General features: G+C 39.4%; 1 protein-coding gene across 3 annotated transcripts in view; it reads right to left on the minus strand.

Moving 5' to 3' along the window:
* Window positions 1–1194: 1194 nt before the first annotated feature.
* The window catches only part of LOC125766334 (ras-GEF domain-containing family member 1B-like), a 37796-nt gene continuing 13574 nt past the window's right edge, over window positions 1195–25416 (minus strand). For 2 of the 3 annotated variants that reach the window (XM_049432182.1, XM_049432183.1), the window contains exons 3-10: window positions 22129–22233; window positions 16132–16251; window positions 15715–15911; window positions 15342–15465; window positions 14980–15276; window positions 14726–14869; window positions 10779–11083; window positions 2812–10525 (exon numbers count right to left, since the gene is read on the minus strand). In XM_049432182.1, coding sequence (XP_049288139.1) covers window positions 10207–10525; window positions 10779–11083; window positions 14726–14869; window positions 14980–15276; window positions 15342–15465; window positions 15715–15911; window positions 16132–16251; window positions 22129–22233 — 1611 coding nt within the window. In that variant the 3' untranslated portion in view covers window positions 2812–10206. The other variant, XM_049432184.1, reaches the window with a different exon arrangement.

A 25416-nucleotide genomic window follows, 5' to 3' on the forward strand; every position in this document is an offset into this window, starting at 1 on the left:
CGTGTTTTTGCAGCTGGAGTGGAGGTGTGTTATTGTTTTATTTCCTTCCTTTGCTCCCTGTTTGTGTTTGGCAACAATTTGGAAACCATCAATATCGCGTGCCCCACCGATGGACGCAATTTATGAGCAACATCATTGTCGTTCGGTGGTTCAATCCCGCACCAGCAGTAATCGGTGGCACGAGCCAATGTGAACTGCTGTTTCGTTTGCTTCACTTTCATATCCACTTTTTTTTTGCTGTATGGCTTTATCGGGTGGGAAACCGTAATCGAGTTTACAGTTTCCACTGACGAGTGTATTCTCAGAAAACAGGAATGCAAGTGGTTTAAACAAGCGATCGAAGTTTAAAGTGCTGCACGTTTATTTCAATTGATGAGCAAGTGTAAATATTAACCGATTTCCAGCTACTCGCTGTTGATTGTGTACCATTTTCGGATTGGCTTTAACATGTTGATCGTTCTATTGTTTGCCACGATAAGTGCCGAAAAAGTGGTTGAAGTGAACTGTGTATACTTATGTTTCGATTTTATGAGCAGTTTCAATTGTTTTATGGTAAATATTAATATGGATGCAACATGAGAGAAGAGTTTATCGTTTCGTTTATATGAAAATAAATCGAAATTAATGAGAATTTTATTGTGTAGAAAAAAAGAAAAATATATGGAAAGATATATTTTGTTCAGGTATACAGGTGTCTTTACGAAAAATAGAAATAAAAACACTACACACTTTGACTCATCTAGAAAATCTATTCCAAAAATGAATTAGGAATCTAATGTTATTGACATTTTTAAAGGGATACATCCAATTAAAGATGAAGAGCGATACAATTTAATGTTTAAGAATTTTTTGGTAATCAACATAAGTCAAATCAACAAACAACGAACAGTTTAAACAAATAATTCATCTGCAAAAAATTCAACTCTGCGAAAATGCACATGGTCCTATGTTTAAACGCACTTTTCTCAATAAATCTATGTACCCATAATTTCTCAAATACCTGTGAAAAATGAATCCATTTCATCAGGATTTCTTCACATAATTTCCCAGTACTTGATGAGCTTTGTTTAATTGAAATGAGTTCTATTTGTTCCAATAATAAACGTAAATCATTTTGTCATAAATTGACATTTTCAGAATCCAGCTTGTCAAGCACTAGCATGAATTCCGGCAAAAATGATTTTTTTACAGCTTTTTAAAAGGTTAACTTACGAATGTTTTTTAAGATTTATTTTGTTCATACTCTTTGGAAGCGTACAAGTGCAAGTGTGCATATGATAAGATATCGAATCCAACATTTGGTGTAATTTTCCTCTTAAAAAATAACCATGAAGAACCACTGTTGCGAGATACTTAATATTTATATTTCGCCTTAAAACGCATTAGAAAAAGATTCCCAAAAACAAGCTAAAACAGAAACGAAAGACTTAAATTTCTTTCGACTCAAATTCATGCTCATCGTTGGCCGCGCAAAAATCCCACATTTTCGGATCTTATCTATACAAACCATGTAGTAAATTCAATACATTATGAATTTAATTTCCCTTACACTTACCTTGCTGTTCCTTGCTGAGTGTGAGATTATTAAAGGCAGGCACAAATCCGGCACATATAATTACGGATAATGCGCACAGTGGTTTGGCCAGTACCAATTAAACGATTTGTGGACTTACGAGTGAGTGTTTTCGATAAAACGATAAATTTTCTTTAATCATTGCCATTTCTGTTCCAGCTTCATCGTTGACATCGTTAGTCTACCAGGTTCTGGCTACAATGTGTACCCGGTTCTGCGCATTCCCTTCCCAAAAACCACCGTCATGCTTGATGCACCTTTCGAACTGCACTGGTACATCGCGATATAAATCGAACGGTAGAAAGATAGAAATGATAAAAAAGTATCTACTCCTTCCAGCTGGACTACAATAAACTATGTAATGATGAAACAAAAACAGGGGGAAAAAATCGCTGCGAATAAAATCAACGATCGGCGATATTGACCGGATGCTGCATACTGGGTGTAACGCTTTCGAATCATGTTCTGCCGTTGTTCCCGTAAGCTTTCGATCGGGATCGTTGTCGGATAACATACTTTTTCTCACACTCCCCAAAGACAATCATCCGTTTCACTGACTTGGAAATAAGCGTTCATCCGTTTATCACTTCCCTCTTTTTTTTTCTCTCGCTCTCTCACTCGGAAACTCACACTTTTTTATGTCCCTCCCTATTCCTACATACTGCTACTAGTGTGTTGTTTTTTTTGCTATACATTCCAGCTGCCCAGGGTTTATTCTTCATCCAGGGAAAAAGATTTTGTTTTATGGGTAATTGGAAATAAAATTTTATTTCTCTTTGTTTGGCCCTGCCCCGACCACACGGCCATGGCGGTGTAAAAGAAACTCTAATAAACCTAGCTCTGATGTATGATACAGTGGGAAATCATGCACACGTTGCATGACCGTACCGAGACACAGTTCCAGTGGCACCTTATGACCATCCTTCTTCCCGGATGTGAGTGTTCGATGCAATTGCGCACCGTTGATGCACCCGATTTCCGTTCCGATTGCAATCGAATTTCAATCCACTTGCCGAGAATGGGTTTTTCCGGTAGCACTATCCATAGTCACCAGCAAAAGCAGCAGTTCCAACTCCCGTCCCATTGGTAGGTTGGCAGCGTGGTCCAGCTTCCCGTTTGGAAGATGAGCAGCAGTAGCAGCAGCAACAGTCGAAGCAAATGCTATGCAACGTCGTACAATTCCTTCTCGGCTAGCGTCGGTGCTTCACATTCGAACGATGCCAGCATAAGCTCTGGTGGAAAAGAAGCGATGGAAATGTAAAGAAAAAGATGCAGGAAATATTATTAATAAGCGAAGAAAAGTACAATTTTCTTTCTCCCTTTGCCAAAACCCGTTGACCATTGAAGCGGCCGACGAAAGGAAGTAATTCAAATCGGACGAAAGATAACCGGAAAGAAGCCAGCACTGTGTGCCGGTGCACTTGAAGGGGTTGCGAATGCCAAACATTGCACTGTCGCTTTGCTAGTGACCGGTGCCGACTGCACTGCACTGTGTGCATTCAATGGACACAGCGACCCCAACGTTTCCCGCTAACAAACTGGTCGGGCATATTTCTTCCCGGGAAATCATTTACGACGAGCACCGCTGGACACTGCACTGGGACGACCAACGTCATCGTCATTATTATCTGCACCGTTCGGACCTTCGGTTCGGTGTCTTGGAATGGCATTTTTATTAACTGTACTATCGCACATCGCTCGGAGAGGAAACATTCTTTATCCGTAAACGTAAGCAGACGCGTCCTTCGCTCAAAGGCTGATCATTCTTTCAAAGGATTGAGCCTTTTTTTCTCTCTCCTGTTGCCTTCCTATTTCAACTATTCGAGCTGCAGGACTTTTGCCGTCTCAAGCATTCTTTCTTTGTGAAGTGTTTTTTTTTGTTGTTGTACCTCGGTTAACGTTAAATTAAATTAAGCTTGCGGTAGTGAAAAAGCTCTTCCAAAAGCAGAATGGTTGGTTGGTTGTTTTTTTTTGAAGCAACTCGGATGGAAGAGCGAAAAAAGCACGAGAAGATCTGTAAGAACTGATGCGATGATGAAAAACAAAAGTATGACACTTCATCTTGAACGTGCAAGGAAGGAACCGAAAATTCGCTTCCGGTGAATTGCAGCTACCGGCGGTAGATCTTCACAGTCAGGGCAAACGAATCAAGGTGGTTGATACGTGGTGTGGCATGTGAAGCACGGCAGGCAGATGGAAAGATTGATAGTTTTCCAACTGTCCATCGAGGTTTTTGCGGTATCTTTGCACATTTTCCCAAAGATTGAGCGTAGATAACTGGTGACAATATGGGAATGTAAAGGAAAAGAAGAAAAAACTGCTCCCCCTGGCGTGAGTTTCAGTGGTTGGTCACCATAAGGAAAAGTCCATTTATCAGATAATCAGAAGTTCAAGCAATCAGGTTGCCCAGGCTTGCGGTTGACGGTGATCCTCGGGCTTTCATCAGTTCAGGGTGCGGTTTCTGGAGGGAACGATCCATAGCTTCGGATCAAAGTTGCGATAATACCAACTTTGATTAGTTTCGTTAGCTGCCAAAGCAAACAAGGCAAAGCGGCTATTGAACAGGATGAATAGATGAGGTATTGGTGCAGCAAACCATCGTATGCAATTGAATGGAGGATGGTGCTCCATCTATTTTTTTTTTTTACCTCTGGCATGGAGTTTTGCATTACTAACAGTTCGTGAAACCAGTTTGAAGGAGCTCTTAAAGCTTGATAACTTACCCGTAGTGTAAGTTTGCATAATAAAAGGAAAACCATTTAATAAAAGCGAAGCACACATAATTGCTCCGTAGAAAGGGTTTTCTGAAATGAGGATCATTTTTCACAGAAAAAATAGCAAAAGACTGTACGTGGCGTTAAAAGCATTGCATGCACTGTTTACGTTGCGATGTGGTAATTTAATTCGGTCCAGTTTGGTCCAAAATGGAGAGAAGATGTTAGTTTATTTTATTTCAGTTTTTATCACACTTTTATATGTTGATTTGTTTTTTCTCCTCCTTTTTTTTGCTGCTCTTCTAAAGCTTTCCATAGTCCTTCATGTTTTGTTTTCTTTTGCGTATGCTACCATTTTTCGTTGGTTATTCTAGTTTTGATGTATTTCTTTCTCTCTTTAATTTCACACTGAACAGCTTTCGGTCTGGCGGTCTAATTTAACTCGATTTGCTGAGAAAAAAGCGAAAAAGACGAGAGTAGCAAAAAGGTTCATCATGGATGATGCATATTGTCTGGCCAAATTTGTTCGCTTTTTATTTTGCAAATTTCCCACCGTGTCCATCATGTGTCCTGTTGCGAGAGTTTGCATTTGCATGTAGAGCGATGCATGAGCTATTGCAAAAAAAACAGACAATAGAACGGTTTGTTTTATTTTCGTGAACCTTTACGAACAATCAAAACCGAGATAATTGGGTCGGAGTTTTATGGCAACTAAAGCGTGTGATTTATAATTTATTTAAGATGCTATTTTCTATGGTAGCATTATTAGGATGCAAAAGCACAAATACACACACTAAGAATGAAATGTACAGATTTTACGCGTCCTCTCAATCGGGTGAGCAAAATGAACATTCATAGCTTCCCAGCCGGATCAATGCAGTTCAAAGAAATACTTGAACCCCTTGGCCCATCCTGATAGATGTTATTAACTATTTTGCATGGAATGTTACTCATCCTTGTGCTTCTATGATGCAAAATGGTGAAATGGCTCAAGTGTACAACGAAGAGAATGTGTACTCTTTCAGCTAAGACTCTTCTTACTCACTGCTGTACCAAGTGCACCCTGAACGACGAACGGTGATAACACGGTTTACGGTATTATTTTGCCGTTTTTGTGAAGTTTTTATTGGAATTCCAGTGAAGAAAACTTTGTGTGGCGCGCTATCTAGTGACGGAAGGTGGAAAGGATTTTTGTCGAGAAAATTCATTGAAACCTTCGATGAAAGTCTGTGACTGAGGATGAAAGGCTTCTGGTGGGTGTTATTGTATAGTTTTGCTTTATGGTAGCATAATCTGTGGTATTTTTTCCTTATATGGCGAGAAAGTGAAAAAGCAACAGTAAGTAAAACTTAAAGTGTCGATTTTAGTTGTTGCGATGATCATTTGGGAAACATGAGTTTTACAAACTAACGTCTAGTTTCTTTATTTTAAATAAAAAAACATCTTATATGATTACTATTAGAAAAATATATTTTAATTGGTTTAGAACGCATAATGCATACGGTGATAACTTGTAAAATCTGTCTCATTTTAGTAGTTTATTTACTTTTTTTTAACTAAATTATTACATTATAGTTTTCAAAGGGTAAGAAATGAGTTTCACAACATTGAACGATTTTTTATAAAAATTACAGCTTTGTTGTTTCCAACAATGTAGATTATGTACGAGAGTCCTATTACTTGAACTATTGCTACTTTAAGTAGAGAACAAAATGGAAAGAATGTTGAAGGTATGGTTGGGAACGATGATTGGTATTTCGTGCAGGAATACGATCCAAGTATAAGATACTTTGAAGCACTTGGGGAATATATGCTCCATCTATGGTAGGTTAGGACTCTGAGCTTAACAGTCTGTGTTGTTTTCATACAAGTGTTTAATTATTTTGAGTAATTTTTGATTATTTATTTTTTTATTTATATTCCATGATCACAGAAGGCTGATATAATTATGATTTTCACAAAGAGGAAATTTTGTCCTTAGCGTTTTTTTGAGTACTCAGTAGTTAAACTATTCTCTCTAATGTATTCGATATTGCTTTCATAGGAGAATCGCTATTAATCGATGATTTTCGTTGGAAGAGTAGACTTTATCATTGAATTTCTTGTGTAACAACTTGAATTGCATGAATGACCATCGAACTGTAAATAATTGAATAAACAAACAGTATCTAAGCTTAAATAAGGAATGTTTAGAGCTTTCCCAACCACATCATAAAACAAAGGGATCTCATATCGATTAACTTGATCTTCTTGTAACAAAAACATATTTGGTAACGTTGAGAACTTAATGGTGGAATAATTTATTGATTGTAAATGTCAAAGATATTACTTTTTATATAAGTTATTCGAACCCCGTCACTACATACCGATTGAATTGAATTAAAATCAAATGAAACGATTTTCAATTTGCATTAAAAGATTGGAACGATTTTTTTCCCCAACGCTACAAAAACACAATTTGTTACACGGTCGTTTCGAGATCTCGTTGGCCTCGTATGGTCTCCATATTAAAAACAATGCCTAAACCCATCCACCAATGTGTACCACGAACCAAAGCCCTTTGGGTTTTTGGCAAATATTTAACAATGGAAAGGGAATTAAAATCCAATTCTGGTTCGGGGTAGTGCGATCAAATTTCATTCCGACCAGCGTTAGGACGACGTGCTTTCGCGAAATAAGTGCATCGGAAGGTATGGAAGTGATATCCTTTCCGGCACTGACCAGTAAGCGATCGGATCGGGCTTTGTTTTGTCGATATGTTTGGTGCAATTCTTCGAAAATTCGAAACGCGGGAGTTCCCCGCTGAGGCGTCCATCGGCGTGTGTGCTTCCAGAACCATCCGGATGGTGCATGTTTCTAAGCGATGGTATCGGCTTTTCCGAGCACGGTCACTGTCCAGTGACACCATTTCTGGTCGGGTTGGCATTCCCAGTGGGATGTTACTAAGCTGCCACCGTTGCTGTTGCTATTGAAAAATGCATATGCACACGATGCAGGTGTGTGTGTGTGTGCCTGTTTCACCTGGAAGGATCAACATGCGCTTTCGCTACGTCACTCCCGGTCACTCTCGGATCGGTTTGAGGTGTGAATGTGTGCAAGGTGTTAAATTCCCTCACGTTAAACACGGTGTGACGCTGGAAGTTTGGCTCATGACACGTCCCGTTGCAGCAAAGAAGCAACGACAACGGCATAAGCTCAGGGGCTGATATTTTCTTGCGCATTTTCATGATTTTCGAACGCGCGCGTTGAACGAGAAAATCCACCCGTTAACTCGCCCCCAATCGAGATCGCCACGATGTACAGGCAGTGCTCCAAACATTCAACGGTCCCCGTGGGTAAGGTGGACTTATTCATGAGCTTAGGTAAATATGCACCGGATGTGGCCCAGTTGGTTTTTGGAGTAGGTTTTTTGTCGAATCGCAGTATCTTTTATCGTTTGCCCAGTTCGTGTCTTTTCGTTTGCTATTGGTTAACTTTTTTTGTTCTGTTTCGTCAACACTTCCCATTCTTGCATCGCGAAAGAAACACACTGTTCCGGTTTATGGGGTGATGTTGAATCTAAACGAATTTTTATCCCATGCCCCCGCAGTACCGATTGCCTTACTCGGCAGCGTTGTGCTAAGGGACGTTGTTTTATTGGACCTTTTACAGCAGAAATAAAAGCGAGAGGAAACACATTTGGAACTCAAAAAAAAGCATATGCAAGTAAAAGGACAACCACATTGGCTGGTTTGGACAAGAAGAAAAAAGAAATAAATAAATTGCACAACGCTCTGGGGAGGTTTGTTTTGCGGTTTGCTGTACATGCCAATTTTCGTCCAAACCTTGCCCGTGAGGATATACAAACACAAACAAAAACGCGGCTTCGGTTTCGACGCTGGACACGAACTCACATGCCGGCTGGCCGTGCAAGTTGGCGCAAACATCATCGATAAATGCATATGAATTGATAAAATATGTGTTTCGGAAGCGGAAACGCGATGGCAGCGACAGACGAAATCGAACACCCACGGATGCGATTATTTGTCGATGCAATAGGGAAGTTTTCTGTCGTTTCGTTTCTTTTCCGACTGAGGTTCATGTTAGGATATGATTTTTTTTCTCTCTGCTCCACATGTTTGGTACGCTCTAAGCTGCTTGCGTGTCGGTATTAAGCTTCGATTTTTAAGCTGCATCACCAGATTAAGAAGAAACACAGCGAGTGTGGTCACATTCAATTTGTATGCGTACTAAATGGTCGCTTTTCCGGGTGGCTGACCGTGGGCCGATGGTGTGGAAGGGTTTTTTTTTGGTGATTTATGTTTTCGCTTTGTTGTAGCCATTTCCCAACAGTCGGCAAACATCGTGTTGGGAGAACTTTTTAGGATTGTTCGCTTGCTTTCTTTTTTTTTGTGTGGCTCATAAAATATGTCCTTGTCGGGTGCAGTACGTTTTAGGTATGAACGCAATCAGCACTGACAGCTATACGATTTGGTTGTTTGTTTGAGTGTAGATTTTTTTTTGCGCAATCGAAACGAAGCTTAAGTGTTTGAAGATCAAACGACCGATTAAATAGTAGTTATTTAGGAGATGAAAGCGTTGATTTATGAACATACTTTAGGGTTGATAAATTGTACATTGCATTTCGACGCTTAGCGGAGCGATTAGCGTTTTCGAATTCGCTGTGATTATCGAGCAATGTGTTACAAAAAAAATTTAATATTTAAAAAGTGAATTCAAATTTGAAATCCTAGCGTGAAAGCTTGATTTTGAAATAAGCACACAAAAATGCGTTCGAAAGTCAAATTTAATGGAGGCGCCTGGTAGTTTGAACGATTTTTTTCAGTGGCAGATTTTTTTAATTTATTTAAATAACAACTCCACTAACGATGAGGAATGAATATATGTTATAATTAAAAGTTACTTAATACATTTGCAATATCTAAAATTGATTTTTAAATTAATTAAAATGCTTGTTCGCTCATACATTTTTATCACTCTTTTGAGCACGATTGAATTAAATTGTTATTACAAAAGAAACATGAATGAGCATATTTTAAAAATTTTAACACAGCCTGTATCATTGTCTCAATGAATTAAATAAGCAAAAGGTTGATATATGAATTAAACCGTTGAACAGAATACACAATTAAACCAGAGGAGACGCCTGGTATTTTGTATCATTCGATCATTCCAACATTAGAATTTTTTGTTTAATTTCAGTTCCTTACATGCATATAGTTTAAAGAGAAAAACTAAATATGTTTTTTAATTGCTTCATGTTTAAGGTTCAGCAAAAGGTTTAAATATGAATTAAACTGTTAAACATAATTCAAAACCAGTGGAGACGCCTGATGTTTTATATCGTTTGTTTATTTTAGCGCTAGAGTTTTTAGTTAAGTGTAAGTTTCCTTATATTCATAGAGTATAAAGGGAATAAAACAAAAAACCTTTTTAACTAGTTTAAGTTGTAGTTACAGCAACATATGCCACTTTTTACCAAAATTATGAAATTGATGGAGACGCCTGGTGGACTCATCATTGAAGCAAAGTCAACTTGCATTATTAAAGCAACGTTGCAAGGCAATGTGAAAATTTAAATAAACATGAAAACATGTAAAGCGTGAAGCCCCATGATTGAATTATATTTGATTGATCACCAACGCAATAGTAGTTCGATCAACCTGTCGTTCAATATTATAATGCTATAAAAGGGGTTTTTTTGTTGCTATCGCTTCATTTATAACCACATGTGACACGTTACTGATGCAACCGGAAGCCATCAACGTTCATTTACATGAAAATGACGATGAGTTCATGGAAAATAGAAAAAGAGGGTTCAAAATGGCCTCCACACATTGTTCTGACGAAGTTGAGCTGACATTTTTCTGACATTAGGAACTGTCCATGGTATTAATTTACAAAAATAGCAGCGTACGTTTATGCACACCGACAAACGAACACATCCGGTAAAGTTTGTGTTTCGTTTACCTCTGCTTTCTTCCGATGCTCTGTCAAAAGCCAAACAAATTGGAAGGATGGACGTAGAACAAATAAAGAGCACAAAAGACAAACAAATAAACACAGATGCTCACCTGTTTCGTTGAGGAGCTTACAACTTTGCATGAACTGGCAGAGTGTCGCGTACTGTCCAACATCCGGTAGCGTTTGATTGACCTGGATCATGTGCTTGGTAAAAGCTCCGACGATGGCTGCCAGTCGATCGAATGCTGTCATGTTTATGTGACCATTCGGGAGTCTGTCGTCCAACGTTCGTACATTTGTGAAAGAAGAAAAAAATATAGGTGGAAAGAGAACGTGACGGATAAGATAAATAGCACAATGGTAAACAGTTCCAGGCGATCCTCTGATGATGGAACATAAATGTGAGTAATTTCGACAGTCGAAGAGCTATTTGTATGGTACTGTACCGTCCAATTTCAATGCCCAGTGATATTCCGTTTGTGGGTTTTAACATTTACAGGTGGGTAGGACTGTGTGTGTGTGCTCACCTTACGCAACAGTCCTCTCTTGCCTTCAGTGCCAGCTTGATGATGTCGACAAAAACCGGAATCACGACCCATTCGTTGGAAGTCGATCTGGTCACCCCGCTTCCGGTCGCGACCGATGCTGAGCAGCTCGATGTCGATGGTTTGGCGGTTCCATCGGCTAACGTCGATTGCAGAACGGAACGGCGTCCCTCGCTGTTGCCATTTACGTGCTGCTCCGTCTGTTTGCTCCAGAGGCTACCACAGCCTTCGGCATGCCGCTGCATACAGTCGAGCTGTTGGCTCGTTGTCGATGACAATTTGCTCCACTGTCCGGCGCATAAGCAGAAGAGTAAAACAATGGAGAGAAAGTAAGTAAGAGCAAAAATAAAAGCGTAAAACGTTGCATTAAGACGAACGAAGAGGCTGACGTCAGTTTGCCATTTGGCATCCACCGATGGGGTCGATCAGGGCGTGGCGTTGATGGGAGAAAATGAAACTAATTTGTCCCGGTTAATTGAAACTTGTCAGCCAATGCTGCTGACGATGGGGTACTTTGTGCGGGTTATCGAGAGCCTTCTGTTTTCGAACAATTTTGCCCCCATCGTCGTGATTCCGCAGTAGTAGATAGTGGTTAGAAGTGTGAGACCTTTCCCAACACCATTGGCCCACTTGCTGTGGTGGACATTTTAAGTGTCACCCTTGACGTGTAACACAGCGTTGGTGGGAGTTTTGTTTGTACTTGTGACCGGGGGGGTTTAAGGGTTTTTATTTTTTCTCCCGCTATATTGATAGTGATTTTAAATGGACCATGAAAATGGGTTTGGTTGCTATTTTCACCACGTTTCAATGTAATGAATTCCGATGGAAAATGTTATTGCAAAAACAATGCATTAAACACATCAAAAGCTGTAGTAGAACAGCTAAAACCGCGATGATGAAAATAGGTTGAACTTACTTTTATGAGAAAAAAGCATTTTCAGTGTACAGAATGTCAAAATAACTTACATTGTATTTCTATTTTATTTCATAGAAATTAAAAATGAAATAAAAAAAATTTAAATGCTTGTGCTCAAAAAAGTTATTGGCCTATTTTTGGCTTATTTTAGCTTTGTACTGTAAAGTTTGTTACTGAAAAATTGATCCATTTTAAGATTATAATTGTTCCCCAAATTTTCTTGTTTGGATTGGTTACTAAAATTCCAGGTTGAAAATTACTTTTAACAAAGATATTTCTTCTCACATTCGGTGTAATTTTTTTAAATGATTAAAGCAAACTATCGCATCACGAGAAAATCACGCTGCTGCAGATATAGATTTCATTTAGGTAAAGTCTGTACATGGTGAACATGTAATGAATGAGTTTAATATCCATTATTTGCCTTGTGTGTAACATGTTCCCCTTTGTTTGTTCCGTTTTATTGTACAAACAATAGACCGCCTTTTTCCCGTTTGTTTATATGGCTGCAAATCAGCCAGAGATAACAATCCGGTATAGATTTCCATCATTCCGTTCAATAGCGCGTTACTTTTTTTTTAAATTGCTTCTACAAAAATAATATTTACACTTTTCATAGAAACACACATTGTAAAAGCAAACTTGAATCGAAAACAGATTTACATACTGATGCAATGGTGCACATAATTGTAACACATTGTGGGATGAGTTGAACAGACGCTCCGGATTGAATAACGTTTCGACTAATTTCAATTAAATTAATGTAAAATAATTCACACAAATTCACTGTACTCGACAACCAATTTCGATGAAGTAGAGTGCAACAGATCCGCATGCAGATTTGTTTGGTGTAAGCTCACGTTTTAGGCAGCAACATAATTGTCAAAAAATGCACTAAACGCCATTCGGCAACTGCAAGCATAAGCTTGCCCCCCTTCCTACACATAGTTTCAAACTACAAAATAGAGTTGTTTTAGCATTATTGGATTTCCTTTGCTTCCTCGAGGGTTTCTCTTCGTTGTTGCAGTTGTCTTTGATGTCCGCATGAAAGAGCTATCGTTGCAACTGGCAAACCAATAGATCAGCATACACGTTGCATTCGGGCTTGTGAATATAGGTTCTTTTATGTGGGTGTATGCGGATATGTGTGCTTTTTTATTTGTTGATTGGTTTTTCGAGGATTCCGGTAAAAGTTGTTTCCGATCGTACGCGATTGCACTGCAACGCTTCACTGGGATGTAATCTTGTTGATTTATTTCTTTTTTATTTTGCCTTTGTTTCAAATACTTCGGCAATTGTGCCTGCATGCATGTCTGTGTGTATGTGTTTTTTGGTCTGCACAAACGTTGTGGTAAAAGTGAAGTTAAAACAGCACAAAAAATTGGTGCACAAACCTTTCCAATATCCGGTAGAGCATACGTTGCGTGCGGGATGTGTGTCTTCTAGCGACGATGCTGAAGTCAACATTTGAGAAAGAGAACAAAAAAACAATGCACTGCATGCCCAACCACTGCATATGCAGTGGACGTGAACGGAATGCAGCGAACCAGATCACAATACTTTCGGCTCAAGTGCACTTTTCTAACTTCATTCTTACTATCATCGTTGCCTTGTGAGGTACGATCCATGTCCAGGATAGAAAAAAGGAAATGGATCGGTGCGCATTTGTTCAGCTTCATTCTGCGGGGTCTGCGCAGTTTTCACAGAATCTTCGAGTGCTCTTTGCAATTGATTGTAAATTATAGCATACCAGCAACCCCCCCCCGGGGGAGAACCATCGGTGAGAAGTGATTTTTTCAACCCTTCTCGCCAACTCCCTCCCCCCTTACGGGGGTACGCTTTGGCCACATTTCCAGGCTGGTGCGTTTTTCGTTTAATTAATTTTTATGACTCCATTCGTACGCGGTTTGCGGGAAAGCATAATCTGTTGTGAGTGATTTCGATCGAGTGGCTGGCCTGGCACCCGGAACAATCGGGTGGTTTCCGTTGTTTGATTGGATTACATTTTCACCGATACTGGCGGCTTCATTAATGCGCTTGACAGGGATTATGGATTTGTTTGTAGGAAAAGATTTTTTTTATGTAATGTTAATGCTTATGATTTGCTGAACGATGACAAAGAATGTACACGAGCTGGAAGAATGTTTTACTCGTTGAAGGGGAAAATTGAATTTAAGATTTGCGAAAGTTCTCACTACTGTATTCTAACAATTGTAGGATAAAAAGGAAATAACGTTTTGTCTAAAGCCTAACGCCTTTCTAAAGTAGTTTAGAAAGGGGATGAACATTTTTCAATATTTCATGATCGCTACGATTATGTATGACATTTTTAAAGATAAACTTTTTACTTCAAAACAAACACAAATTAAAAATATAAATAAATAATTATTATAAAACTTTCTTACAATACGGCATAGCCCGTAATACTCAATAAATAATAATATTATAAAACTTTTGCCTGTGTTCATTTTATCTTCTTTGAAGTTACAAACTATGCATGTAAATTTATTTAAAAAAACCATTTTTTAATTTTTTAACATTTCATTTTGGAATGGTTATTTTCAAAGTTCGAAAATTTCATTGAAATACTTTAAGCTAAGTGAAATATGATACTGTTTTTTTTATTGAACTTTAAGTGTATATTGTTTCATGTTAAAATATAATAGTAAAGTGCCAACTTTCAACTTTAGAAAATACAACAAAAGAAAGTTTGAAAGATCAAAACGTATTTTTCACTACACAACCTTCATGACACAACTCTATTGAATGTTGACATTACAGCTGCCTGATTCCTTCCGTATGGACATACATTTAACATTTCCAGCTTAGTGCCTTCAAAAGACTAAAAGTTTTAAAGCTATTTCTGCAATGCACATAGCATTTCATACAACAACACTAGAAGGAAAGTTCGTTGCATTGCATTTGCTAACAAACCAAACCGAACGATGAAACCACCCGACTACTTCTAGACAGAAAGGCACATTTATGGTTGATATATTATTAAAAAGCTTACCGTGACTTGCAACCGAGCGACGGGTGGAAGATCAAACGATTCTAGAATGGCAGTTGCGCTATTGTAGTTTCCAACGAGCAGGCAATATTGGGCGGCACCGCTCCACAGCTCGAACTGTTTGTTGCGATCCTGAATGTTTCGACACTGTTGCGAGGAAAGCATATGCAGTTGTTTGATAATGAAAACTCCGATCGATATGCATGACGGATGTATGAATATGAAAATACCACTCCCTGCTAAGCTAGAGAACGCACCTTCAGTATCTCGTTCGCCACCAGCAACCGCAATCGGGCAGACCATTCTAGGTAGCTTTCCAGGTTGCAGGTTTTCTTTCCATCGAGTGAAGTGGCGTGACCTGGACCGGATCCACCCGCGCTGGACGTGCCCGTGGATGCAGTTTTCGGTGTAAAGTCCTCCCGGTTGGGGTCTTTCAGCAGGTTGGGACTACACTGCACAAACTCTTCCGGACCGACGTGTTTGGCGAGCTTCCGCTCGATGCGGCACACTAGCTGGGCCAGCTGCGTTGCCGTCGGCCAGCTGATCGATTCAGTCTGCAAAAAGGGTAGGCGAGCATGTATGAGCGACACGCGCGATACACAATCCCGGACGGACCTACCTTATTGTCTACGGTTGATTGATAGCTTCTGAGCTCTTCCTCGTGGTTTTCCAGCTCGGTAAGTCGAGCCAGCAAGGCACACAGTAGTTGGGGCACCACATTCGCCAGCTTGGTGTCCGCACATCTGTCGACGAGGTGAGTAACCGAAAGAAGCAACAAAAAAAAAAACGTTAATTAGGTGAAACAAACCGAACAAGAGACAAACAAGTATCACATGAAAAAAGAGACAGAAAGAGAGAGAGAGAGAGAGAGAGAGAGAGGGAAAAGAACATTTTTCGAATACGGAAACTCGATAGTTAATTCGGTGAGCGATGGCTATTATCAATCATCAAATCAACGGAACTCAGCTGGTCAGCTGGATGGCGGTCCGTACCTAGCTACGATATGTTTGACGTGATTCATCATGCGCTCGTCGCGAAAGTCGTACGGGAACATACGCGTCCAGACGCCGAGCAGGGGCACGATGCGCTCGAGCGGTTCCGGTTCCGGTATCGATTCTAGCAGCTTGCCGAGCAGCTCGTACGAGCGGATGAAAAATCTGGCCGACAGCAGAAATGAAAAGACGTAGTCCTGCATTTGACGCACAGGGTAGGGGAGACAAACATAGGAAAAAAAGAGAGAGAGAGAGAAAGAGAGATAGTGAAATGCAAATGACGCACCACAATTAGATTTCCACCCGAGAATGGATGACGCAGAATGTCTACTGCACAGCGATGCATTCCTGCTGTGTCTGCCGGAATGGTGGTCCCTTGACAGGTGGATGGTTAGACAGGCGGAAGTGCCTACTTACCTGATCGAATTCTTCCACATTGCCGGGCATCAGTAAATCTATTAGTGATTCCAACGGACCGGAAACAATGGTTCCGTTACCGTACATAACGCCGCCCGTACCGAGACTGCCTAGCGTGTGCTGCTTTTGGGTGATTCACGTGCCACCGTCCATGGGGTGGTGGTTGTTTATCGGGGGTAGGTTAAAAGAAAGAAAGCAAAGTAAGCCATTATGAAGCCACCCGTTTTTCGGAACGAGTGTGTTGTATTGAGTATTGTGAATGGTTTACTGTGAGATTCTGTGTTTTTGCTATTCCAAGAAAAACGTTCCGTTGGATTTGTGGCTTGAATTGCTTCACGCATCATTTAATGAGGGAAGATGAGAGAAAACACTGACTTGATTGAACAGAAAACATTCTTTCCTTTACGCAAATTATCTTTTTGCAATGGCGAAAACGTTTGCAATCCAATCTTGATAGGATCATTGGGACTCAATGTAAAAATTGTAATGCTTACCTAATGGTATATAATTTACAGATCAAGCAGCTTACTTGTGACTTATACATTTTACACGGCATTAACGTTTTATTTGCTTGAGAATAGCATTCAATAATGTTTAATGAGTTTGCATTAAATCTATTCTTCTTTATTCCTTTTTTGTTTGGTGCTTTTTGTTCGTTAGTTTAACAGTTGAGAACGTTGTTGATATGCATTTTAATAAGGCGTACTTGACCTCATTTTAACCAAACGGCACAATTGCATTTGGCTTCTCATTGCGTCAGTCTTACCATTGTACTCATGATCGGAAAATGTTTGGCTTCAAGTGTTTGTTCGTTATACTTGGCTTCGTTCGTTTTATGCACGAATTACATGAAAATAAAATTATTCACTAAAAGTTCATAATTTAATTGGACAGTTGTGCAATTTTCATTCGAACATAAAGAAGCTTTATTTTATGTGAAAGAATGGTAATCGAAAACAGAGTTCCAATAACTTGAATGATTTAAGTTTTGATGACATCTCAAAAACAATAAAAAAAATTTTTATTTCATTTGGATTTATTATAAGCAAGTTATGATTTCAACGCACCTCAACATAATTGAGCTTAGGTTTGCGTAAAAACGAGCTTAGTTTCAAACTTTTAAAGCATATTTATAGATCTGATAGACCTGTAAAACGTACTCCCAAGAAATGTGGAAAATGAAATGAAAATAATAAAAAGTTTTTCTTCTGCTGTTCCTATTGTCTCTCATCTCATTTCGACTATGCGGGCCTGGGTGCTCGATGCCCGATTAGGAGATGGTCGTTCCATTTCTAGAGTGTAAAATTATGTTATTTATTACCCGCATAACGGTGTGGTTCGGATATTAAGGCTCGTCCATTATCTCGCTGGTGCCCCATTGGACAATGTTGACGGTTGAAAACGAATGCAAAGTTTCCGCTGGTTTCAGTTTGCCCTAGAGTAAGTCCGGGACGCTAGGACACGCACTGTACGGCTCACTGAACGGCAGGCAACGAATGAAAATGTAAGTTCGAAAACAAACCCACACGAAACGGCGGACCCGTTTCTACTACATTAACTGTGAACAAATAACCAGGAAAGGGTCTTCATCGTTCGATCGCTCGTTGGATGGCTATTTTTGATGGTTTAAAGATGAATCATAACTGTTGAACCTACGCACGGTGGAGCCCAACGATCAGAGACACCACCGGATGTCTGTCCCTTTTAAGGGGTTTGTTTTTGCTCCGGTTTGTTTGTGTCTCCTTTGCCATCTCATCTTTCTTCGTTCATTTTCTAATTTAAGTGCTGGAAATGGGATCGTGCGGCATTGATTGTGGCGTACTTGTGCGTGAAACCTGTCCATGGTTCGATCTGTCACCGGGAGAGAATGAAAAATTTAATTACATCACCGTGGTACCGGGTCCAGGAACCCGCGTAATGTACCGAGAAGGGGATCGATTGGAGCGCGCTAATGGAGATGGAAATAAAATCCATCAACGGTGAGACGCTTAGAGACAATCGGGTCTGTCCTTTCGGAGCCGCATACTCAACGTGGAATCCATTTCAATTTTAATCAGGTCCAATAGCCAATGGGTGCGATTGCTTGGGACCCCGGGGGCGGAATGTATTGGGGAGAAAAATTTCTCTCCCAACAATGGTAGCTCCCGCTGTGGAACCCTGGGATGCTGGGAATTACGTCGATGAAATTGATTTCCTGACAGCTATAAGCTCGTTTGCCGGCAAGAATGTCGGCGTACGTACGAACAGTTCCGGCTGTAAATGTATCGATACTCTTTATGCTTCGGTCATCGGAAAACGATGGTGGCGCAGCATAATGCGTTTTCCGAGAAAGCGCTAGAAAATGGTGTCCATCCGCAAAACACTCCTGCGGGGAAACGCGAATGGACGAATGACGCTGAGCGATACTCTGTAGCAAACCATGGGGAAAACTCGGATGAATTGTGGTCTCGACATTTAATCAACGGAAGTGTGTTTTATGGTTGGCAAAACGTATTTATCAGACCAGGCACATCTGTATGTGGCAAGGAGCGATGGGTACAAATTTGTTTCGAATAATTAAATTGTAAATTTGTTTGCCAATAATACACTATTTACAAAATCGATACTAATTATGATAAAAATATAAATATAATTCAAAATATTTTTTTTTATCTTACACTTTTAGTATGTTCGATTCGTTTCGTTCGATTCGATCGTTTGGTATTTTACAATTTCAACAATATTTTTAAAATTTAGTTTGTGTTAGATTACAGATTAATTTGTATACAATTAGAGATGGGATGTTTGGTGCCTCGAATATTAACTATCCGTTATTGCACGAATTGTATGACTGTATGAAATTCGTTATGAATTTGAACAACGACAAACGGCAAAATATATTTTCAATGAAGGGGCTTCAATTCATAAAAATATTATCATTTCAATCATACAACATATAGCAAATTAATAATTATTTCTTGAACAAGATATTTTAGGAACCATATAGAGTACCTCTATAATATAGATAAAGTTGACTTTTACATATAAGGGTTATTGGTTCTAAGTTATTAAAAAAATAAGGGTGAGCTTTTTTATTATAGATTTATCGAACTGAATTTTCTAGTACTGTTGAGGCACTTTCGGATAGCCAAAATATACCCATTACATCTTTCATTGTGCCAATGCCAGATTTAAATCAATACCAAACCGTTTACGTCATGAAACAGACAAAAATGTTTACTTCTTGCAATAAGTTTTTTGATAATTACAATTCTCAATTAAAAAATACTAAAAACATAAAAATATTTTAAACTAATTTCAAAGAACTCTCATATTAGTCGCATTATGACCACTTCTTTCAACACTGTGCCCTTGATCGTTTAGCAAAAAGGTCCAGTAAATGACAGAGTCATCATCGGTCATGTCGTTTGGAATGTATCGGACATGAGAAACTGAACAGGAAAAAGCACGACGACAGTGAGTCGAGCGCTTTGGAAGCTGTTGTAGCAGAACGGTTCACTCACGTGTCATCAATCATGGATTTGATTTGAAGTTCAAGAGCGACTGGAGTGTGATTTTGTTGTTACGAGCGATCCACCGACCCCTTGGCCGTGTTGTTTTCTTTCCTTATGCACCATAATAAATATGTATTTAGAGATCGAAAATCTATGACTTGCAAAGAACGGACGCGTCTGTCATCGACGTCTTCGAGGTTTTTTTGCCCTCTCTAGGAATGCTTGGGGTGTAATATTTTCTTCGGGAAATGATCGAAAAATGGTACCGTTGCTATTTATGTTGAAGAATTTCGGCAAAATGCGGGTATATGAAATATGAATGTAATGCTGGTTCATTCGCCAAACCGCAGTGTAATCGTATTTGTAAGCGTCTCTCCATGTAACGCACACCTTCGCTTAAGTTTAACATGATGCGATGGAACATGGCGAGCGGCAAAACTTTTCCGCAGAAGATTTAACTAAGAAACAAAAAGTTCACCCCATCCTCGACGGTTCGCCGTGTTTGTGTGTATGTGTGTTAAACAGGCGTATGTAATGAATGTGTCATGAGGTTGTCGGCCGTCAAAAAGCTAAAGACATATTGGAATGTACTGGGTTGAGCATGTAAGCAAACCGTGCATACCTTATTCATGGCCATTTCGCCTTGCGGGAGGCAAACGAACAAAAGCACTGTGCCACTCCTCCGGTGGAAAGTAGCAGTTTCCGTTCTGTGTCAAATAAATCTTAAGAATCTGCCTTTGGGGCAACATTCCGTCGGTACTCCTTTACTTCGGGTTCGAGAAGAGTTTGACCGGAGGGCTAAACCGTTGGCCCCTCGGGATGGTAAAAACACGAAGTAAACCAAAATGTATCGGAAGAACCAGCAAAGTCCGGTGCAGACGGAGGGCAGAAACAGAAACTGCTGACAACTTGGTGAAATTGGATTTTGGGCTCCAGAAGTCGGAAGACTGGTTGTGTGCCGACTAGTACAATGGAGGAATGCTTACAATATCGAAACATGATATTGGTTTCCGTCCGTGCGTAGCAAAATAGAATACCGAAATAGCAGATATTAATTGGGAAAATCCTATTTTCTTCCCATCCTTACACGGAAACCAGCCGAACCATTCGTACGGTCCATTCGTGGAAGTGTGAACCGACGGTGACGGCCACACTACGCTACGGTGTGTTTAGGGTTTTTTGGAGGTATTAACTTCAGATGAGTGATAATGCTGATATTTTATCGTAGTTTTCCCGGAGCCCAGCAAAAACCCCGGTTCGGGCAAGGTATGCAAGGGTGAGTGAAATTTGGCCGACCTGCGGCTGATGGAACAGTATTATGCCGAATGAGCCTTAATGGGAAAAGTTTCATACTCGGATTTGCTTTTGATATGGCTTAGTTCTTTCGAAATTCGGATGGAAAATATGGCCCAAAATTGGAATTGTGCATGGGAGCAGGGTGGCAAAGGTGCTCGGGACACGGTGCTGCCGTGCCGGGTAGATCTGTTTGGGCAAGGTATTAAAGACCGAGGCAGAAAGTTAAAGATTCAGTAGCGCGAAAGTTGAGAATTAGTAGAATATTTAATCAATTTGGCCTGATGGACGCTGGGAGTCTGGTTTTGCTGCAGTAAAGCCAATGGAGGGATTATGGGTTCTGGAGCTCGGCGGTGAAGTTTCGTTTGATTGATCTAAAAGATTTTTGGAATGTTTTAGAGCGGTTTAGTGCTAATGCTGGTTAGCTTATGGATTAACGATTAGGATCATGTTGAATCTTATTAATTTAACAACATGGTACGAGATTTATATGTTTAGAAAATGTTCTTGACTGCTATTTCCTGTATTATTTTCAATAGAAAATATTTTTTTAAATATTCGCCTGCATATTTAGTAATAAATACAGCCAAAGAAACAATCATGAATTGTTCTTTTATCACTATGTATGGAGAAATTTTTAAAAATAATTTATGCATTAAAAACAGTACAGCAAAATTCTGCTGAAAATCAACTGAAACCACCCAGGTGTTTGGTATTCAACAGACGCATCTGATCCGATTCTCGGAAACCTATCTTCTGCGGTGCGGTGACGTGCCAGCACGAAGCACTTCGCTTCGCGTTACACCTGTCAAGCACGCTCTCGATATAGACGTGGCTCACATTTAATCGCTACATAACATTTCGATTTCGAGCCGTTTTTCAATTCCCGTACATTTCCGGCAGTGCTCACCAACGGGAGCGATGTTCATTCGATGGTTATTTACAATGCTTCCAACATGGGCTGGGTTATGTTGCCCTCGGGTTGATTGTTGATTGTTGTTTGAAGGGAAGGATTCCTGATCATGATTAAAATTTGGGCTCTGCTCAAAAACCGTTCCACGTCCCTTGGGGGGACGTATACCAGAACCCACTATGGCAGCAAAATATTCACTTGTGTGGATAAATGTGCTATTATTTTGCCCTTTTTTGACAGCTTTAAATGGTTGTGATGGTGAGCTTTTTCCCAAAAAAAAAACAAAAAAAAACTTACCGCAAGGGTTGGCGTACTTTCGCAGCACACTTCCGGTTGCTCGGACGACTTCACTGATATCACAATAGTATCGTTGGTGCTTTCGCAGAAGAAGCTCGAAAGTGCCTGCGAAGTGAAGCGTGAAAGAATCACAAGAAAACAAAGAATTATTCCGAATGCGGCTAATTGGAGATTCGGCGAACGAGCGTAAAGTAGCATTTCGTGGGAAGTTTATAAATATTGTGAAATGTTGCCGATTCGATGGCACACAGCGAAGCGTCTGGAGGTGTTTTGGGCGAGTGTTTGAAAGCCTTTAGGGGCCAGCAAATAATTTGAATCCAATTTCAAAACCAGCACTTTGAAATCATGAGCAGGTTTTCTTAGGGCAGTAGGTTGAAGGTTGAGGTGTGAGACGCTTTATGCGATAAATCAATAACAGCCAAGTGAAGAAGAAGAATTCTGTAGAAATAATAGGCTTTTACTGATCATTTGAATGTTGCCATAGTGCCGTAAATTTGATGACGCTTGACGAATTGTAATATAGCCGGAAATAAATAAACAAACAGCGAAAAATGTAAAAAAAACTGTTTCAAGCGGATGAAGGAATGTAAATATTGAGAAGTCATTCAGAGAAGTATTAAAGAACGGTTTGTTTGGTTTAGCATCAAAAACCCTATCAACCTATAACATATAACCTTGTACGCAAGTTTGTTAAATAAAATTAAAAAAAAAACAAGAATATCTGACAGAAACGTTATGTAAATTGTAGATAAAAATTAATATTTAGACAAAATTAAAAACTTAATAAATATTGTAAATTTCAGTCACTTATGTAATATGTATGTAAAACACGCGTAATAACATCTTGAAGCTCTAACCTAAAGCGATAAAGCTCTAGCAAAACTAGAGTACTGACATATATGCAGACCAACCTCCGAAACGATTGAAGCGCAAAATCGTTGTCTGTGATCTTCTATTGCTCTGGTAAGCTTGTACTTTCACCATTTAGTTTTTCAAAAAAGTCTAATTTTTGGGGAACAGCATCCCAAAAAAGGATGTAAGAAGGAAATAAATGTGGAAAATCCCTTATTTAAACAGGAATCGGTTACCTTTTCCAAATACATTACTATCTATGAGGGATTGAACTGAGGATTTTCTTCCGTTCCCAAGCTAATAACGATGTCATCCCAACCAACCCTATCTTGTAATGTTTTGTAGCAAAGGTAACGTGCGATACTAAATGCTGCAAACTAATACATACGAACCTCCGCACACACATATCTAACGGCAGATATCTTATTCATTCGCTTCATTAAATACGCACAAATAGCTACCAGCTCGCAACAAAGCCCATCTATGCATAATCCATGCTAATAACGGAATCATTCTATACAATATTCATGGGCCCAAAACTTAAAACCAAAAACCTATACGGCATCGGTGTAGTATCATTTGAATAAATTAGTCCCGTGCCTCGTAGCCATTTGTGTAGTGCAGTACATGATTGCATCGGATGTTGTGCCATTTTGTAACCCCAAAAATAATCTCTCTACTGCCACAAAGTTAACGTATCAGCCACGATTAAAGCGAACGTATGGGAAAGCTATTTAACAGTGCGACAGTGCGTCATGTGCGCTAATGTAACGTAGCGTGTGTGGACAAAATATGAAATAGTGGCTGTGACGTAAAGAGATGTACATGGTTTCACGCCTATACTCGGGCTGGAAGTTATTTTCCATTCTTGCCACGAGATTTACACAGTTGCTACATCAAACTGCTGCATTAGAATGGAGATGGTTCCGGCAGAACGTATTCTAGTCAGTTTGGCAATAAATCGAATTGAAGCTTTTTTCCAGAAAAAAGAGTAACATAGGACCAGTGCAAACAGACCGTTGCATGAATGTATGAAACCGGCCTGATTGCTTACTTAGGAATGCAGAGTTTGTGATATGGGCGCTAGCGAGAAACACTGCCTAGCATACCAGCAAAACGAGTAGATACAATAATAAAAAATCACGAATATAAGGATAAGGATAAAGCCAAGTATCCATGATTCATCATTGAAAAGTTATTTACGTATTCACGGCAGGATTCCCGGCAGGAATTCAGTGGATATGCCTGTTTGCATTCGGTTCTTTTTCTCGAACTGTAAGAGCTGTGCTGCTGTAAGAGCTGTGGAACACGACGAGTGTACAAGGGTACGATTGTGCAGCCCAATCACGACTAATTTCGAAACCCTCGCCTGGCGGTGAACGATGCGCACGGATGGCGTCGTGTGTCCATGGGTGATGTTGATGTGGGAATTTAATTACATATGCTACCGTCTCGTAGGAAAATGTGTTTCAAATAGGCGCATTGATTCGTTTTTCAAGGCGCATTTTTGCAAAAACTGAAGCATGGTGTCATGATTTAGGAAGTAATAAATCTGCGAGTTGGTATCAAAAAATTTGACACCCCTGGAAGAGTTGAGGGAAAATATTTTCAGTAATGCATGTTTGTGGTGGCGGTTTTACGTATTTGTTTTCCTCGTTTTGCCACGTTTTCCGAGTGATTTTTTTGTTTGACTTAATGCATTATTTAACATTTGCATTCTGTAACGTGTAAATGTATTAACATTTGTTTGATGTCAACTAATGATTTAGTAATCGAACCAAATGAGCCAGTGAGCAATAACCAGCGCTGTCAAGGACATCAATTAACTCTCGAATACAAGAGGAATAAATAATCAGAAACTCAAATAACAAGTCTGTTTTGAGATTTGCTTTCTATATATAGGATGTCCGATAGCATGTCCAATTGAAAAATTGCTTCCAGAGAGACAAAGAGTTCCGGAGGTAGTAAAAGTTAGATAGTTAGAGTTTGTTAAAAAATAAACAAAAAAAAACATGTTTAAAGACCATTCTTCAGAGCACTGTGAAGAAACGAAGTTTTGGTAGCCATTGACGTTTTGTCAAAAACCATCGAAGGCCAAAAAATAATATTTTGAAAGAAAATAGATACATGAAATTTTTGTCGTGGTTGGTTTTGAACTTTGTTACGACAAAATGACAGACGTTTAAATTTGAGAATGCGATTTTTGATCGAAAGTTTTTCACTACTTTGCCCATAACACAAAGAGCAATCAATTTTAAAATAAAGAACTTTAACAAGTTCTAGTACAATGTGTAAAGAATATTTGGCAACAATTTCAAGCCGATTTACAAAACCAAGATTTAAGAAAAACCGGTATTTTTAAATTTATTATAAATTTTGAAATTTTCATCAGATGTTCTTGAAATCTGAAGCATTAAGAAAATAATAAAAAATAAA

Source organism: Anopheles funestus, chromosome 2RL (assembly GCF_943734845.2).
Source record: "Anopheles funestus chromosome 2RL, idAnoFuneDA-416_04, whole genome shotgun sequence".
Taxonomy (NCBI): domain Eukaryota; kingdom Metazoa; phylum Arthropoda; class Insecta; order Diptera; family Culicidae; genus Anopheles; species Anopheles funestus.